Source organism: Doryrhamphus excisus, chromosome 2 (assembly GCF_030265055.1).
Source record: "Doryrhamphus excisus isolate RoL2022-K1 chromosome 2, RoL_Dexc_1.0, whole genome shotgun sequence".
Lineage (NCBI taxonomy): Eukaryota > Metazoa > Chordata > Actinopteri > Syngnathiformes > Syngnathidae > Doryrhamphus > Doryrhamphus excisus.
In genome coordinates, this window is record NC_080467.1 from 8,762,235 (window position 1) to 8,781,191 (window position 18,957).

At 40.2% G+C, this 18,957-nt stretch overlaps 1 protein-coding gene across 1 annotated transcript; it reads right to left on the minus strand.

Annotated features, from left to right (window-relative positions):
• Positions 1-1,814: 1,814 nt before the first annotated feature.
• On the minus strand, positions 1,815-14,548 carry lman1 (lectin, mannose-binding, 1). The gene is made up of 13 exons (XM_058064312.1): positions 14,287-14,548; positions 12,705-12,859; positions 9,630-9,737; positions 9,313-9,374; positions 8,651-8,750; positions 8,454-8,577; positions 7,366-7,424; positions 7,084-7,216; positions 6,340-6,527; positions 6,025-6,101; positions 2,750-2,912; positions 2,560-2,684; positions 1,815-2,478 (listed from the first exon to the last, which is right to left on the minus strand). Exons 1-13 carry the CDS (start codon positions 14,507-14,509, stop codon positions 2,442-2,444), a joined length of 1,554 nt encoding a protein of 517 aa, XP_057920295.1. The 5' UTR covers positions 14,510-14,548; the 3' UTR covers positions 1,815-2,441.
• Positions 14,549-18,957: the final 4,409 nt, after the last annotated feature.

Sequence of the window (18,957 nt, forward strand, 5' to 3'; positions counted from 1 at the left end):
GGATGATACAGGTTTGGGTAAGAGTTTTGGGTTCAGAGTTTGGGTTTAGTATTCAGGTTAGGCTAAGTGGTTGGTTGGTTGGGTTTGGATTATGTTTTGGTAAAGGTCAGGGGTCATTGGCTAGACCAGGGGTCGGCAACCTTTACTATCAAAAGAGCCATTTTACTCCCTCGCTTACTCAAGAAAAATAGACTGGAGCCACAAAACATGATTTAAAAACATCTTATAAATCTATCTGGATAAAAATAAACTTTCAAAAGTTTGATTTTTTTTATTTTAACAGGTTTTAACAGCACAATCCAATAAATAGAAGTGCAGTGTTCACATGTAATGGATGCCAACTCATAGGGTAATGATAGTATCATCTTGGTTAAACCTCAACACCTGACGCCTGAAGAAATGTGCAGCAAATTGCGACTATCCAAAAATTTAGATTGACTTCCAGATTTGGAGGGAATTTTGGGGTATCAAAGTAGTTCAGAGGAGAAAAAGCAGAGTTGATGGAGTATAGGGTCTCACAGAAAGTCAGATTTTTTGCAAAAAAATCATTATAAAGATGCGTATTTTCCTCATTCGGGTGTTAAAAAAAATACTTGAGCATTGCGAAGGGAAACACAACAAAGAGGCTTAAGAGCCACATGCAGCTCTGGAGCCGTGGGTTGGTTTGGGTGGAGGAAAGTGGCCGTTAGGTTAGAGGTTAGAGTTCGGTGATGGGGTGGAGTTGGAGTTAGGTTGGGATTAGGGCAGGGGTCTCAAACTCCGGAGCTAGGTTCTGGGTGAAGCCGGGCCGCATCAGGTTTTCAAAAAAAGGTTTTAAAAACTGGAAAAAAAAATCAATAAAAAAATCTTCAATGCTTTTGCTTCTGCTATACCCTACACTTTTTCAGTACTTTGGTTCCGGTTTTCCACACCAAAATATCTGATAAAACATTCCACTGTTCTCAAATATCTTATTTTTTATTTTTCTATACACAAAATAAGATAAAAAAATAAACAAATTAAGAATAAAGATAAATCAATCAATCAGTAATAAATAAGTAAAATAATAATAAAACGTAAGAAACCACATACAGTTGGTAGAGAAATTATTTTTTTCAGATTCAAATGTACAGTATTAACAGTTATTTAACCTTTAACATGAACATTAATGAAACTTAATCATTTTACCCAATTAGCAAGTTAGCATCGTACTCAGTTCCATCTGGGAGCAGCGTCATAACTTTAACAACATGTTTGATGAGATGCTTTATCTTGACGCGTATTTTCCGTTTTATTCCAAATCATTTCCTGCATTTATTTGCACCCAGCGTCATAAGCCTTTAGCTTCATTGCTAATCCAAAGCAAAACAGGGCGGGGTAACAGGGTAGGGTAACAGTATGGGCGGGGCAAAATCATGTTAATTGTGTCCGATGTGCACACAGCTTTAAGCTGTCATTTCAACATTAAACTTTGGTATCAAGGTGGGGGCCTCAAACTAGTGTCTCGCGGGCCGCATTTGGCCCATGGGCCGCGAATTTGAGACCCCTGGATTAGGGGGTTTTGGTCAGAGGTTGGGATCGGATCACATCATGATTGCCGTCATTCACAACAAATGAGCTCATTGGTGAGGACCAATCACTTCCTGGCTTCCGATGATGTCACAATGTAAACATCAGCTTTGCCTGATGTACAAGGCACTTCACTGACAACGTTCAGTTCTCAATGAGAGTTATCACCCAATTTTATGTTACTCCTGTATACCAAAATGTATGAACTTATTGCCCCCCCCGAAAAGATTCTACACACCATTCACTTTTAAAGACAGTGAAACAAGTTTTAAAAAAATGTATCAAATTTATTAAAAATAATACATCTTATGCTTATGCATGCACATATCCCACGTGCAAAAGTATCTGACCCATGACTTTGATGAAGCTACTTGGCAGCAGTGCTTTTTTTAGGCCGCATCGCTCTAGGAAATCTCCCTAGAAATGAAGTGAGATGATTGGTCTACGCTGCGGTTGGGTCGCTTCATAGACTAATGACAAAAAGTCAAACCATGAGTAGACCCGCTTTTGTCGTATATTTAGGGATTTCTTCCAGCAAATGTCAGATTCTGACAAGTTTATTCATACAAAATTGCACATTTCCAAAAAAAAAAACCAAAAAAAAAAACAGGTTTGTTATTGAAAGCTGGAACAAACGGAAGCAGACTTCTTGGAAGAAAAATCCAAACTTTGTGAGCGAGTGAAAATACTGTCAGGTTTGGTCAAGCCGTGTCTCCTACGTTGTAAACAACAATCACCATCCCAAAATTAAGATTGATTAAAACTGAATTCTTCACGAAAACCCATTTTTTTTCCTGCTATAATAACTTAAAATTAAAAAAAAAAAAAAATCAAGGCAAAAAAAAAAGACCCGAAATGGACATCCCTCATTTTTATATTAAATTAATTTGTCATCAAAAGAACTTCTTGGCGGCTGCTTCCTGTTGGCTTCTGCAGGAAATAATAATAATAATAATAATATTAGGAGCTAATTTACATTTTTAAAAGCCAACAACTAAAACGTGAACTTACTTGTACATGATGTAGCACAAGAAGAGAACCGACTGGACCACGATGAAGATGACAAAATGGACAGTGGACAAGCAGGAAGGTACAGGAGGCAACTCGGGGCACTTTATGGCCTTCTCAGCCGGGTTCTAGAGGGAGGGGTCCACATACGTATTAGTACATGGAAGACTTATGTTCCTGTTTGCCATCAGACCTGAGCGCTGCGCTGGACCAGGTGCTCCAAGTCACGGCGGACCAAGTGCAGGTCCTCCTTGATGTTGTTGAAATGCTGAATGCTGTCGTAGCCCACCCCGCCCGGCGGGGCGACCTGGTGCTGGGCCGAGCCGATCTGCTTCAGCGATTCGTAGAAAGAGTTCCTGTGCCGAAAAAAATATATAAATAAATAAACTTGACATAGGAGGGTATCGCTTTTTTTTATCCTCGATTTTTTTTTTTTAACGGTGCTACAAATTGTCCCCCTATGTAATCTTTTAATCCCTATTCCCCAGAGGATCTGTATTGCCAAAGTTTAAAAAACAGAAAATTACCATCTGATAAAAGAGGTCGTGATTGCCAAATTAATCCCTTATAAAAACATGTTCCGACATCAGATTACAAGAGCTGAAAAGGTTAAGCAAACAGACCGCTGACATAGGAGCGGCCCCGCCCAAAGTAGCTAGCTGCAGTGCTAACGGGACGAATTAGCACGTCGGGACAAAGCGCTCCGAAATCACAACTTTCGGACACACTTTGGAACAACGCTTCAAATGTGTATTATTCAAAAGATATAATACCAGATCATGTTTATAAGCGCCTGAAGTTAGCTGGGATAGGCTCCAGCGTACCCGCGACCCTAATGAGGATAAGCTGTATAGAAAAAGAACCTATAACTTATTGTTATAACTTTGTGGACGCTTTGTTCCAAATGAGACGTCATCTTGCAAAATTGCAGCTAAAGACTTACTAGCGGTTCTGTTGACTATGCCATCCATTTCTATGATGCAAGGTGGCAGTTATGCTTAATAACTAGCAGGACGCCTGAGGTGCGTGAATGTGTTGTTTGACTTTGTGTATTATTTCAAATCCTTCTCTTGAAATGTGTATTACTAATTATTACTATTGATAACTGATGGGAAGGAACATGTATTCATTTTCTATAACTTTGTGGATTATTTTCAGGTGGAGTTATAAAGAACCTGCAAGAGAAGCGTTAGGACAGCCCATGGAAAATGTATGAAATGAATATTACAGATTATTATGATAATAATAATAATAATATAATGATAATCTATAATCATCTATAATGATAAAAATGCGTGTATTGGAATATTTTCAAAGTACATATTTAAAAATCTAATGATATACATATATAGTTTATAAGTAAATAGTCTATTAGTAAATAAAAATGTATAAAATTTCTGGCAATTAATAATAGTTTTATTTGATGAAATCATAAAATCAACAATTGTAATAAATTAAATATTATTAATGACTCAGCTGCACAGCTGTCGAGTGGTTAGCGCTCAGACCTCGATTTCAATCCCCCCCTCGGCCATCTCTGTGTGGAGTTTGCATGTTCTCCCCGTGCTTGCGTGTTTTTTTTTTAATCCGGGTACTCCGGTTTCCTCCCACATTCCAAAAACATGCTAGGTTAATTAACAACTCCAAATTGTCCATAGGTATGAATGTGAGTGTGAATGGTTGTTTGTCTATATGTGCCCTGTGATTGGCTGGCCACCAGTCTAGGGTGTACCCAGCCTCTTGCCCAAAGACAGCTGGGATAGGCTCCAGCACCCCCGCGACCCTCGTGAGGATAAGCGGTAGAAAATGAATGAATGAATGACTATTTAAAAATCTAATGAAATACATATATAGTCTACAAGTAAATAGTCTATAAGTAAATAAAAGTGAATACAATTACTGGCAATTAATAATAGTGTGCATGTTTTATTTCATGAAATCATAAAATCAAAATAATTCTAATAAATTAAATATTATTAATGACTCATTACAAAAAGAATTACTAAAAAGAATTGCCAAATTATATTATATTCATAGTATTTTATTTACTTGCCCGTAATTGAATTTAAAAACAATTCATTGGTGTTTAATCCTTCACTTTGGTGAAAGAATAACGGTCTAATAACCACGTGCTCATAAAAGAAAATGACATTTCTTCAGGATGATTACTGGCTGGGAGTAAGCAATAACTTTCTCTTATTATCTTAAAACACGTCTAAGACGATTAGGGATTGAGGGTGGGGTGGTGGTGGGGGGGTGGACAAATGAAAGGAACTCCAGCGGTGCTAAGACGAAGGTCGGGGTGGATCGTGACAAGACGTGATTTGGAGGGAAAGCATGTTATGGCCGCGTATGACAGATGTATTTAAAGACGCCTAAGCCGATACGTCGCTAAGATGATGTGGCCTTTTCTTTGCTGGGCCACATGGCCGAGGCGGGGGCGGCGGTGGTGGCAAATAAACAAAATCTAATTTGTTTTCGCCCCCCCCCCCCCCTAAAAAAAATCTCCCTTGAGAAAGTAAGTGAGCGTTTAGTAATAATAATAATGATAATAATAATCTTCATCTGGTACACGTGACCCACTTATGAGCGTGGAAGACGACGGGTCAGAATAAACCTAATCCAGCAAGTCAGAGATCAGTCGCTCACATTAGCACATTAGAAGCTTTAGGGGCCTTTTACTGCCATCAATCAAATGAGCGTCGTGACACCGCGACGCGGCGCACCGCTCTGACCGCCACGTGACAGCCGGAGTCGGAGTCACTTCGGGGTGTCGGGGGGTCAACAATATAATAAAGAAGAGCATCATCAGGATGCACGTTGGATTTAGGCCACGCGGACAGCTTGCTTCTTTTATGATACACGGCAGATTAATGTTATATAAACTCAAATCTTTAATATCTTGTCATTCTGATTAATTCTTCATGCAGATGGTGTGCTCCAATTAATACACAATCAAACGGCTACCAGCGCAATACAGCGTCAGGCCTTTCTTAGTCCGGAAGCATAAATGGAATAAAATTATGAGAAGCAACATAGAAGGGAAAAACTGTTGTATTCAAAATCATAGTTGTGTGCTATGACTAAAATGTTATTTTTGTTTCATATTTTTTAATATTATTTCATAACGCCCCATCTGTACAGTCCCACCGTCACAAAAGCCCCTTTTTTGTAATCAGACTAAGTCACCCGAATGCAAAGTATAAGACATTTGAAGTTTAAGAAGCTTACAGATGCATATTAGCGTACGTATCATGCCTTGTATAGGTACCTTCAAAAACAGACTTACTTTCTCGTGGAGCTCATGCAAGCATGATCTTCTCGCCGCGTGAGATTATCAGACACCTGAGATGTTGTAGTCTGAGATTAAATATGATTTCTGGGGTTTAACTGCCAGCGCTTTTTCGCCTGCCCTTGTTTGTGTACACGGGTTGGTGCTTCCGCGGATGTTAAAAACAAGCCACTCACCTAAACTCGTTGAGGTTCCTGAGGATATCCTGTTGGGAGGAGACCACGGTGGCCAGCTGCTGAGTGGACGCGTCCAGCTAAAATAAAAACAAAACAAAAACACCAAGACGGTGAAAGAAAATTTGTCAACAAGTTGGGTTTGAGTGAGGAAAGAAGGACAAAGGTAGAAGCCAAAAACCAACCACTTCCACACTTAATGCGAGGAGATCTTTATTTAAGTGTTAAGGTAATGTCACGTCTCATCAATGTTTTGTGTCATTAATGACTCCTAGTGACCAGAATACTATATGTGACTTGTCCTTTAGTAACGCTCACCTGCCCTGTCCCGCTGTTCGATCCCTTCTTGGAGATTTCCTCGGTGATGACGGACACGTAGCGTCGCTGCTCGTCCAGAATCATAGCGAGCTGCCGGTTGAGCTGCTTGATCTCCAGGTGGATGCGGTTCTGGCCTTCGAACACCTGACGGATCTCTCGGTCGTTGACGCTCTCATACAGGTCATCGACTGCGGATGATGGGTACAGCCATATTAACTCATTTGACGTAAGGTTAAGGAAAATATCAGTTCCCAAATAAAAAAAAATCATTATGACACAAATTTCAGTAAATACCGTATTTAGCCAAAATATCTAAACAACTATGCCACAACATAAACAACACAAAATTGGTTGTTTTACATCAAAATATCAATTAATTTACAAATATAACACCATGAACTATTTACAAACTGTGTGTTTCTTGTGAGCTAAAATGTCCCTTAGAGGTGTAACCCCCTGCAGGCTAAGCCCCGCCCATGCTTTTTCACTTCCTGCTTCCTGTGGAGTTTGTTATTATATGGGAAAGACGCATGCCCAGCTATTATGAAATTCATCTCTGCCACCTTGTAGCCATTTTTAAAGGCTTAAAACTGGATGGGGCGTTCAGGTTGAAATAAAGGTATAAGTACGTCTTTACGCATGAAACAACGCAGACATAAATATGTATCTTCACGACACTATAAATATTTCCTTTGCCTACATCTCTTCAAGTATAAGTATGTGTTCTGTTGTGAAAATACTAACTTGGTTCTCCTTGAACATCAGGGTGCTCTTTCTGGAACTCCTCTTTCTTTTTGACTAGCTCTTGCTGAAAGTTCTGGAATTCCTCCTGGTACTTGTCCTTCTCTTCTTTAGGAATCTCAGTCTCAGGTTTGGGCTTCAAGTGGGGTGGAGACAAAACAATATATATAAAAAAAAAAGCTTTTAGTGAATTCAATAGAGACTTCGACCAATTCATGCGCACACACACACACACAAGTGTGCACACTGGACTCTGGAAAAGGTATTCGGGGAAATGGCAGTTACCGGCGTCTTGCCTGGTTCTGTGAGTCTGAACAGCAAGAAGGACAGGACGTCGTGGTCATCTGGTGCAGAAAGAAGAGAAATACGCTGTTTATTATTTGTATGAAACAAGATTATATTCTGTAGAATGGAGATTCACTTCGTGGCATCAACCAGTCGGTTACTTTGCTGCATAAACGGGCTACTGAAGTTGGCAAAAGCAGACAAAGGAATGTGCAGTAACTATAAAAAACACCAAAACCCAAAAGCATTAACTAGTCATGTTCAGGGAGCATTACCATTTTAGTACCACAAAACAATAGCATGCTGTTTTGTGGTTGAACACAGCCTGACAGATGCATATAATATGTAGTATTCTACACTGGTCACTAGGTGTCAGTAATGTTACTGTGATGTTGAGTCAGACACCATTATTGCCAGTTAAAAAAATTCCCCTCTGTCACATCCTGTCGGCCCGCCACTTAGCTCCCTCGGGGGAACATCCTTATTGTGACACACACAATACGAGTCTTAATTATGTCTACGATATTGGGTAATATAAGTGTATTGGTGACTATAGGGGTGTTATTGCTTGTCTAGAGGGCTCTAATGTTTAGAACCGTATTTAGAAGTTTGCAAACAGACTGCAAAAATATTCAATTTATAAATAAGGAATCCTACAGCGGGGTTGTCGAGCGGTTAGCGCGCAGGCCTCACAGCTAGGAGACAAGGGTTCAATTCCACCCTCGGCCATCTCTGTGTGGAGTTTGCATGTTCTCCCCGTGCATGCGTGGGTTTTCTCCGGGTACTCTGGTACTCTACTTTGGTGACTCCAAATTGTCCATAGGTATGAATGTGAGTGTGAATGGTTGTTTGTCTATATGTGCCCTGTGATTGGCTGGCCACCAGTCCAGGGTGTACCTCGCCTCTCGCCCCAAGACAGCTGGGATAGGCATTGGTATAAACTGAATGAATGAATGAATCCTACAACGTGGAAATTCACTCATCACGGTCAGTGAGTATAGAATTGAGAATGAAAAAAAATATATTATGAGCATAATTTGAGCTTCCACTGTCATTACCTTTGTTGAGGATTCACGCTCGATTCCTACCTGCTAAACCGCCGGTTGCCGCAGAGATGCCAAAGAAGCCCTCAGGAGGAATGACCATGTTGTCCACTTTTGCACAGAACTCATAGTCGTCTTTATCCGGGGTGAAACCGTTGTTGATCATAACCTGTGAACGACAAGAGATGCATTCAACAACAGGAAAAGGAACAAACATCCACCAATTGGTGTCGTCACGTTACCGTCAAGGTCTTCTGGTAGTACGTTAATTTGGCTCGGACGGGATAGGGCTTGTTGCGGAAGTCACGCAAACATGTCCCCAAAGCTTGTGTACTGCCATCACTGCCAACACAATTCATAGCGTTACCATTTTGTTTTATGCTGGGGCGTTGGAGTCTCACAGTAACTTGCTATGACAAAAATATAGGTGGACATTTTTACTACTTTTTTTTTTAATGCAAAAATTGAGAAAAGCCGTTTTTACAAGAATAAAGTCAAAATATTCAGACAATATTTTAAAAATTTTACGAGAATATACCCATAATATGTAACCAAAATATTGAAGTTATTTAAGTGAATTATTGAAATACCGACTGCAAATCTGCAAACACTCCAGCTGCTGCACAACAAATACAAAAATAGGACCCCGCTTTGATTAAGAAAAGGCGAACAAGATGGACGTGCGTCTGTGTTTTTTTGTCAGTGCGTAAACAGCGCAAATTCCATCTGACGGCTCTGGAAAAAAAAGTGATTTAAAGCTTTCGCTGCCACGCGGGAGATTAGGAGAGATAGGGGATTATTTACTTTCAAGCAAATATAATCATATTTCCAAATCTTGTGTAAGTTGCTCAAATGTGCGGCGGCGGCGGCGGTGACGACAGAGCAAAGGAAAGTGATTACTTACTTTTGGTGGTCAAAAACAAGGTTGCCATTGTTTCCCATAACAATGATAGCCGGGTTATTTTTCTGGAATGGATACAAAACATGTTAATCCTTTTTTTCTGAACTTGTAAAAAACACACTAATCTCATACCTGGGCATGATAATGCATACTAGTTGCCTCTTGCAAAAAAACACACACACAGTTCTATATGGTGGTACCTCAATAAAGCAGCATAACAGAGTCAAAAACAAACATTTTTATGACCGAATAAAATCAGCTATTATGTTTGGTGTTATGTTTCTCATATTTTTAGCTACACAAAACAAACAAAGCTGTACCTTTCCATCGTTGTCAAAGGAGTCAAAGAAAATCCCGACCCCGTTCCACTTGTCAGCTGCGCCGTACACTGGACCATCTAGGCCTTGGGCCTCGGTGAACCAGATCGCCTGTCAGGAGAAGGGGGAAAAATCCAAAAGAAAAAGATGCCTTTTTATTAAGTACAACCAGAAAACATTTTGACGCGATCCAAATAATACAGGGACCTGTATTCTGTAAAAATGTAAGTGCAAGCTACTGTGGGTGAGATTTCTCAGGACATATCATGTGACGTCAGAAATTGACTGAAGGCCTTATATTATGACAATGCCATTTTTAATGTAAACAAGACTGACTAAGTTATATGTTGCACTGAATATATATCTCATGTATCATTAATTTGCTATAAATTGTATTTTGGGCAAAATATGATATATCATGGCTTGGAATTAAGTTTACCGTTCTCATGTTTAGGTTGTGTATGAGGGCTGCGCGGTAAAAAGTGGTTAGCGTGCAGGTCTCACAGCTAGGAGACCCGAGTTCAATTCCACCCTCGGGCAACTCTGTGTGGAATTTGCATGTTCTGTTTGGAGTTTCATGTTTTCTCCTGCTTCCTTCCACATTCCAAAAACATGCTAGGTTAATTGGCGACTCCAAATTGTCCATATTGTTCTCTGGTCTTCCCAAAAAAAGTATTTTAAATCTCCAATTATTACAGAACTCAGCCGCACGTGTGCTGACGAGGACCAGAGGGCGGGAGCACATTACACCGGTTTTAAAGTCGCTGCATTGGCTCCCCGTCCGCTTCAGGATCGATTTTAAGATTCTCTTACTGGTTTTTAAATGTCTTAACGGCTTTGCCCCTTCTTATTTATCTGATCTGCTTTTACCTGCGGTCCTCCGGCACTGGCCTTTTAGCGAAACCAAAACCCAGAACAAAAACCCACGGTGAGGCAGCATTTAGCCACTATGGCCCCCACCTGTGGAACAGCCTGCCGGAGAGCCTCAGGACTGTGGAGACTGTTGATATTTTTAAAAGAAGATTAAAGACGCACCTTTTTAATCAGGCTTTTAACTAATATTGTTAAGCTTTTATTATGTTTTCATCCTTTTAGTCCTATTTTATGTTCTTATTCTTCACCTTTTAACTTCAGTGTTTTGTTTTTATCTTGTTAGTCCTATTTTATGCTCTTAATCTTCAGTTTTTAACTCCAGTGTTATGTTTTATCTTTTAGTCCTATTTTATGGTCTTAGTTTTTAGCTCCAGCTCCAGTGTTTCCTCAGGGGGGTCCTCCACACTGGGGGCTGTTTGGGTATGCTGAGGGGGTGCCATCCTTGGGTCCCTTCGACACGGCCGGCTGGGGGGTTCCTCCCTTTAATGTGGGGGTCCGCCCGTCTAACGGAGTCGGAGGGCCCGGGTGCTGGTCCTCCGATGGCACGGCCTGCAGCTTCTCCCAGTGTGGACGGCCCCAAAGGTGGCGTTTCCTTGATCCTCAGTGCCATGCCATGTCTCCCTAATGTGGGTGATTGTGTGCTTGCGTGTGTGTGTGTGTGGGTGGATGGGTGTGTGTGTGTGTGTGGGTCTAGTATGGAGGGTGGGAAGGAGGGGCTTTCTTTTTTCTTCATTGTTTTCCTTTTTAATTGTGGTAATTGTTTTAATTCTGGAAAGCACTTTGTGTCGCATCTCCTTGCAGGAAAAGTGCTCTACAAATAAAGTTGATTTGATTTGATTTGATTTGATTTGATAGGTATGAATGTGAGTGTGAATGGTTGTTTGTCTATATGTGCCCTGTGATTGGCTGGCGACCAGTTCAGGGTGTACCCCGCCTCTCGCCCGAAGACAGCCCCCGCGACCCTCGTGAAAATAAGCGGTAGAGAATGAATGAATGTTGTGTATGAATCTAACAATGGTAGTTATATCATCACAATAGTGGATATATGGTACTATATAAGTTGTGACAAAACATGCAACCATGAAGTGTTGAATGAGGTTTCTCATGAGTTTTCTAATGTAAAGTCATAAAATAAACAATGATGACTTACAGTGTGACTGAATGTTATGACAATATTTTGCCGATATTGTTACACATGAATGAGGTTTGTCATTACTTTTCTCATGCTTAAATTCATGATGTCAACAATATACGGTACTAAATAATATGCTGGTCAAAAGGAAGTTCTTTTCTCATACCGTGCCTTAAAGTAACTTCATAAAAAGCCCAATATAAAAGTGTTCTTCAAATGTGCTGAATCAAGTTTCTCATGTCATGCCCATGAGAACCAACATGACGTAGTGCTTTTCAGCAAAATTGCATTGAAGTAGTTTTTCTCATGTCATGTGTGAAAGTTATCTTATATATTGGATACCTGGAAGCAATGAATGAAGTTTCTCATACTTTTCTCATGACATGTCGAACAGTAGAACTTACACAATGACAGTAATTTTCATGACAATGTTTTGTGTGTCGACTGTAAGATGGGGGCTAAAGCATACCAAACCATGATGCATTCGTTGCAGTTTTTCATGACATTTCTCATGAGACGTGAAGGCAATGCTTAACACTTGGCATTGTTAATGTTTAGCAAATTACCACCAATACAAATATGCTGCACTTCTTTTGTTGACAACTAATGTTGATAATCGTGCAAACACGTCACGTAATAAATGGACCTCACACAACCTGAAAGGCAACCAAAACCGGAGTCTGCTGCCTTCTGGCAATTTTAACACCTCGCCACTCCTGGATTTGCTTCCGCTTACTTCTTAAGGCATGTCAGCACGCCATAGGCTAAACCCCTTTCTAGCATAAAGACTCTGTCCATTATGTCGTATCATTATGTATAAAGCTGCAGAGATAATCAGTCCCATCCATGTAGGCACGGTTGAGTTAGCATTAGCACGGGCGGATGACAAATACAAACACTTGAGCTGGTGAATGGGAGAGGCTTCATTAACATTAACGTAAATAAACATTCCTGAGTAGGACGCAGATTCCAATTACCAAGAAGATGCTTGCAAGGTGGGCGGAGCATGCAGAACCACACCCTCATTATGTAAACACTGGTGTTAATTACAGCATACGCCCTTTTTTTCTTACCAAACCATCGGCTCCCGACCTGCTTCTTCCGGACACACGGAACGTCACCTCAGCTTCCCAGTGTTCAAAAGCCGCCTTGTTCTTGGTCCAAACGCTGCCCCTTTGACTCTTGAGGGACGGCGTGATGCGGACCTGGTCGGCACTGGGAATAGCATCTAGCGTGGAGAGAAAAGATTCGGGCACAGTAATTAGAAGTTTTGACGCGAATGGATTAATGACGAAGACTGACGGCATGAGGTGTGGTGACTAAGTAGACCGACAAAAACCCACAAATTCTCAGGTAGTCTTTGTCTTAGACTTCGCCCTTTCTCATGTCATGTTTCCACGGTAGAACTTATATCATGACATAGCGACTGTCAAATGTAAACACACAATATGGCGCTGTAGTACACATTGTGCAAAACTGTACTTAATGAGGTTTCTGATGGTTTTTCTCATGCCGTGTTAGGAATCTACCATAACTACTTATCATCACACTTAGGGAGTGTTATGATTTTCAAATATGGTGGCGCTATTTTGTGCTGACAGAATGGTTTGTCTCATGAATATTTTTACTGCGCAGACGTACTTTTCTCATGCAGTTACATAGCGATTTTTTAAACATGGTGGCGATATTGTATGCCGGACGGAATGAGACACCTTATGGTTTGGAACAATGTTTCGCATGACTTTTCTCATGTCATGTATACTATATCGACAGTTACTATGGTAACCATTATGTCATTGTATGGTCATATCACCTCGTACTTCGGTACGGGACAACAACAAAAAAAATATATATATATATAAAATTTAAAAAAAAACTTTAACCATATTAGGAAAGCAGGAAGTGAACAAATGTAACAGTTACTGATTGTAAAAGAACCAGATGGAGGGGTAGGATTTAATAAGCTTTGCTTCTTCCTACTCCTTTTGGACATGTGGAACTGTGAACTGATTATGTGATGCATTCAATTGTAATCTGATTAAATGAAATAAAACCATTACCATTACAGGACTGTATTTTGTCACACATCCACCCATAATGTTACAGTAGCTAGCTACATTTGAACAAAACACAGCCATGAGCCAAATTGCATGGAATGAGGTTTGTCATGACTCTTCTCATGTGATGCCAGGTTATGTCATGTCGTATGTATGTATGTTACGGAAGGGAAGTCATTATAGGTATATTTTAGATTGGACAGAGGTTGATTTCTCATGCTGTAAATCAAATTTCAAATGCCACATGGTCTTCTGGAAGTGTTAGTGAGGTTTCTCATCACATATCTGATGTCATGAATCTACTAATCACAACATAATGCAATTGAAATGTAAACTAAATGTATAGTATTATGGTATTGTTACAGCTACCAGTTTCTATAGCACTGTTGTTGATGAATGGGGTCCACATACTGCCAGTGTGTGACGTAACAATCCAAAGGGAACCTTTGGATGACAAGTGGAAGTCTAATGATAAAAGTTTGTAGTCATTTCACGTTTGTAGCGTCAATGCAAAAAAAACCCTGCTGGGCGAGCCGTTATGACGATGATGGTGCCCCTATGAGAACCGCTAGATGTTGACAGCTGTCGGCGTACTTACTGCCAGAGTGAATCCAGAAGGGGATCCCGCCGTCTTGGTGGACCAAGTGCGGCCCTTTAAAGCTGTATTTGTACTCGAAGCGACGGTGTGGAGCCTCGTCCGTAGTGGCGGCAACACCGTCCGACACATCCGCGACGCCTCGGTGACACAGCAGCGCGATAAGAAAAGCTAGCAGCGATAACATCACGTAAGCAGTTCCCCGCCGTGCTTCAGACGCCGCCATGTTTCCGTGTCAGTGCTGACGTAGCGCTGCTGAGCCCACGAGCATGACGGGATGCCTGGAGGGCCAACAGGGCGGCTTCTCATTGGACGGCTCCCGCTCACGGGCCCTGACTCGCTACTAGCGGGGACTCTGGAGCTCGTGACACCTCACACGTTGATTCGAATAATTGGAGCTAGTGACACCTCACACGTTGATTCGAATAACTTGTTCTAGTGACACCTCACACATTGATTAGAATAAAAACATCCAATCACATTTAGGAGTACTGAAACCAAAAAAAACTTACAGTCATTTCTAGGGTGTTTCATCGAGGGTCGATACAAATATTGATAATATCGATACCAAGGGCAGTATCAGTATTGGAAGATATTTTTTTAGTTTATTTCTTTATTTTTTTGTTATTGTTCAGTGTCTCACTGCCTTGTGTTTGATTGTGATTATAGTCCTAATCAACAAATTAAAAACAAAATCATTCAACAATCTTGATAAATTTGTAAACATTTTCAGTATCAGTACCGATATCGAATCGATACCAGAATTTGCAGTATCTCTCTCCTGTAATTCGTGACAGGTCGGAAGGACAAGCTGACATGTCACAACTGTCAAAAACAAACAAGTAATCAGCAACGGGGACACATTCCATTTCGCTTCATGCCCTGTCCTTGTCACACTTGTCTGTTGTGAGGACCCAAGTGTTAGTGCAGGTGCAAACTTCTGCTGCATTCAAGACGCCTGGGAAGTTCGGCACTCAAAACAGCTCAGTCCAATGTGAACAATATATAAAAAAAAACATGGCTGTTCATGACAATTACCTACTAACCTAAAAAAATACAGCATATAATGGTATTCTTCACCCGAGAAAACTCTTTACAAGTATTTTACTTAAGTATACAAAATGTATGACAGTATATAGCAGTCTACTAATATGACTTCTACTACGTTACACTGTGTGTATGCTCCTGGCCCCGCCTCCACCGCCGAGACAAGAGACTGTATGACTGCCAATAGGGCTCACTCTGTTCATGCTGTTGTTCTATGGAACAAAAGTGCTGAAATGAACTCACTTCCTGCCTGTTTGGAGGCGGGAGATGAGGAAAAACACACTCATGCACATGGCTGTATATATTATATTATTATATATATTATTATAGAATAATTCATGCATTTATGATAGTTCCAGGCCTACACAATGCTTGTACATCTACCGCACATGTATGACAATAAGTGTCATTATTGTCAATCTTTCGCGCTGTAAGTGTGTTGGGTCATCAGGCCCGTTTATGCGACATCAGCCCGAGCTTCCACCTCGACGTGAAAGCCTCAGTGGGAGACGCGAGATGACACAATCAATGTGCCACTCGCTTTTCGTTTACTTTCACTGGCTTCTTCCTCTGGCCCGTGGGGGCCCAGCATCCCTCCTCTCGGTGGGGGCCGGTCGCCTCCACAACAAAACAAGCTATTGTGGTGACACTAATCTGGGGATTGTGACTCCTCTGTCACATGATCAGCAAATGGAAAGAAGTGATCTATGGGCTTTAGACTTACACTGATAAGGTTTTATATACTCCACTGCTGTCTTTCTCACAAAAGGCTAACATTTGTATTTTTCTTACACTGGGCGAGGTAAACATATCAATAAACCTTGAAATATACTTTTTTAATGTCATTTTTAGATTAAAAATGTAAGAAAAAACACATAATTCAGACATTTTTGGATTAAAAATGTAACAAAAATGGAGAGTCTGATTGTATGAGAGTATGATGATGATTTCTAAAATATATAAAAATATTTTTTACTGTTTTTACTGTTTTCTATGGCAACAAAATAAACAAAGACACGTTAGAATACAATATTAGATTTTTTTTAAGTGTCATTTTTGGATTGAAAAATAATTCAGACATTTTTGGATTAAAAATGCAACAAAAATGGAGAGTCCGATTGCATGAGAGTATGATGATGATTTCTAAAATATATAAAATCATTTTTACTGTTTTTACTGTTTTTTATGGCAACAAAATAAACAAATACACGTTAGAATACAATATTAGATTTTTTTAAAGTGTCATTTTTGGATTGAAAAATAAAGATTGTTGTGATTATTGCTATTTTTGTTACAGCAACAAAATTAATTATTTTATTTTAAAAATTATATTATTATATAATTTAATTTGTATTTAATTTAATTATATTATTATAATTAAAACTTATATAATTATAATATTTTTGTATTAACATGTATTTGCTGATTTTGACAGCAACAAAATAAACATTTTACACATCACTGTTTCTACCCTTATTTTTAAAATGAACTGTATTTTATTTTGTATAATTTATATATTTTTCATAAGCCATTTTTGCTGTTTTTTTTTACACACAGTACTTGTTTCTTTTATTTAATCTGGCGGCAACAATATGTACATCCAAATAAATCAGTGTTAAAACTGAGCTTACAGGATACTTGATGTAGCCGCCCAAGATTAAACCTCGAACACTAAACAGTTCTGCACCACTGTAAATGTCATAATCATAAATATATCATAAACAGCTTGTAGATGTTTGTAATCAGCAAATGTTAAGATGTTGAAGAATTGCGCTGAAGCGAAGTCAAACCCCAACCTGAACACAAAGGGCAGAAAGCAACAGGAAGCACGTTCAAGTGACACCAGAGCGATGCAACACTGCCGTGATGAATGATTTGTCACCTCTTCAAGCACGTTTAAAACTCAGTGGATTTGGGGAGCAGACAAAATAAGAGTCCTCTGTGCTTTTGTGTCAGGAAGTCCTCATTAGAGAGTTAAACCGCACTCTTTTGCTGGCAAATGTGGGATTTAAATAACAAAAGCAATGCTAATGGATCAATTTGGTGGCGCACAATGCCAACCTGCGGGACGTTAATGGGTCAGCGGGCCTGTGAAAAGCTCATCCCAGCGGCCAGCACAAATATTTGGCCAGTGAATTATACAGTATTGTCGTCAACATCTCATGTGTAAACCAATTCCTGATGGACTCAACGGGTGCAATAAGGAAGCCAATAATAACCCTTAAATCAACTAGAAATGCATGGTTTTAGACGACTACAACATATGCCACAGGGCATCTTCTGCATTCCGAGAGTGTAGCAGCTCTATCGAGTGTACTTTAGCCCGTTCTCTACACTTTAATGTCACAAAAATATCATAAGCCATCTTGTTGTCAATGAATTTGTATTAACTCCGTGAGATTAAGAAGATGGCAGCAGCAGCTTTATCTACCTCTGCATGCGCTTTAAAATGGAATGAGCAGTTTGCAGTTAGCTCCTTTACCACTATTACAACATCGGTTCTGTTGCTGCTGTGCTGCACCATATAGTTTGTAATAACAATAATATTAATAATAATGATGATGATGACAGGCTGCACGGTGCTGGAGTGGTTAGCAGGTCGGCCTCACAAGTAGGACACCTGAGTTCAATTCCACCCTCAGCTATCTCTGTGTGGCCTTAAGCCCAAAACAAACAAGTACCATCAGTAACTTGGCAGAACTTGTGAAAATCGTTGGTGACTTGGTTAGCATCATTTATCTGTTCCAGAAGGGCTGACTCAATCCAAAACAGACTCTAACCAAGGCAAGTGTAACGAGAACATGTGTAATATAAATTCTTAGTAGATTGCAGTATATTGTAATATTTTTTTTATATTTTCTCATGGGCTGGACGGCAGCTGAACGGTTAGCGCGCAGGCCTCACAGCTAGGAGACCCGAGTTCGATTCCACCCTCGGCCATCTCTGTGTGGCCTTAAGTCCAAAACAAACAAGAAGTCTTCTTGGTTGGTTGTGAAAGTACCATCAGTAACTCAGCAGAACTTGTGAAAATAGTTGGTGACTTGGTTAGCATCATTTATCTGTTCCAGAAGGTCCGATGCAATCCAAAACAGACTCTAACCAAGGCAAGTGTAGCGAGAAAACGTGTAATAGAAATTCATAGTAGATTGCAGAATATTGTAATATTTTTTTATATTTTCTCATGAGCTGCATGGCGGACGAGTGGTTAGCGGCTAGGAGACCCAAGTTCGATTCCACCCTCGGCCATCTCTGTGTGGCCTTAAGTCCAAAACAAACAAGAAGTCTTCTTGGTTGGTTGTGAAAGTACCATCAGTAACTCGGCAGAACTTGTGAAAATCGTTGGTGCTTTGGTTAGCACAATTTATCTGTTCCAGAAGGTCCGTCTCAATCCAAAACAGACTCTAACCAAGGCAAGTGTAACGAGAAAACGTGTAATAGATATTCTTAGTAGATTGCAGTATATTGTAATATATATTTTTTTATATTTTCTCATGGGCTGCAAGGCGGACTAGTGGTTAGCGGCTAGGAGACACGAGTTCGATTCCACCCTTGGCCATCTCTGTGTGGCGTTTGCATGTTCTCCCCGTGCATGCGTGATTGGCTAGCGACCAGTCCAGGGTGTACCCT

Excerpts from the sequence above, each read along its gene's own strand:
- lman1 (XM_058064312.1), bottom strand. The coding sequence starts at position 14,509 with ATGGCGGCGTCTGAAGCACGGCGGGGAACTGCTTACGTGATGTTATCG. Across the intron at positions 8,751-9,312 it reads CTTGTTTTTGACCACCAAAA|TGATGGCAGTACACAAGCTT; the intron begins GTAAGTAATCAC and ends TTGTGTTGGCAG. Across the intron at positions 8,578-8,650 it reads ACTACCAGAAGACCTTGACG|GTTATGATCAACAACGGTTT; the intron begins GTAACGTGACGA and ends TGTCGTTCACAG.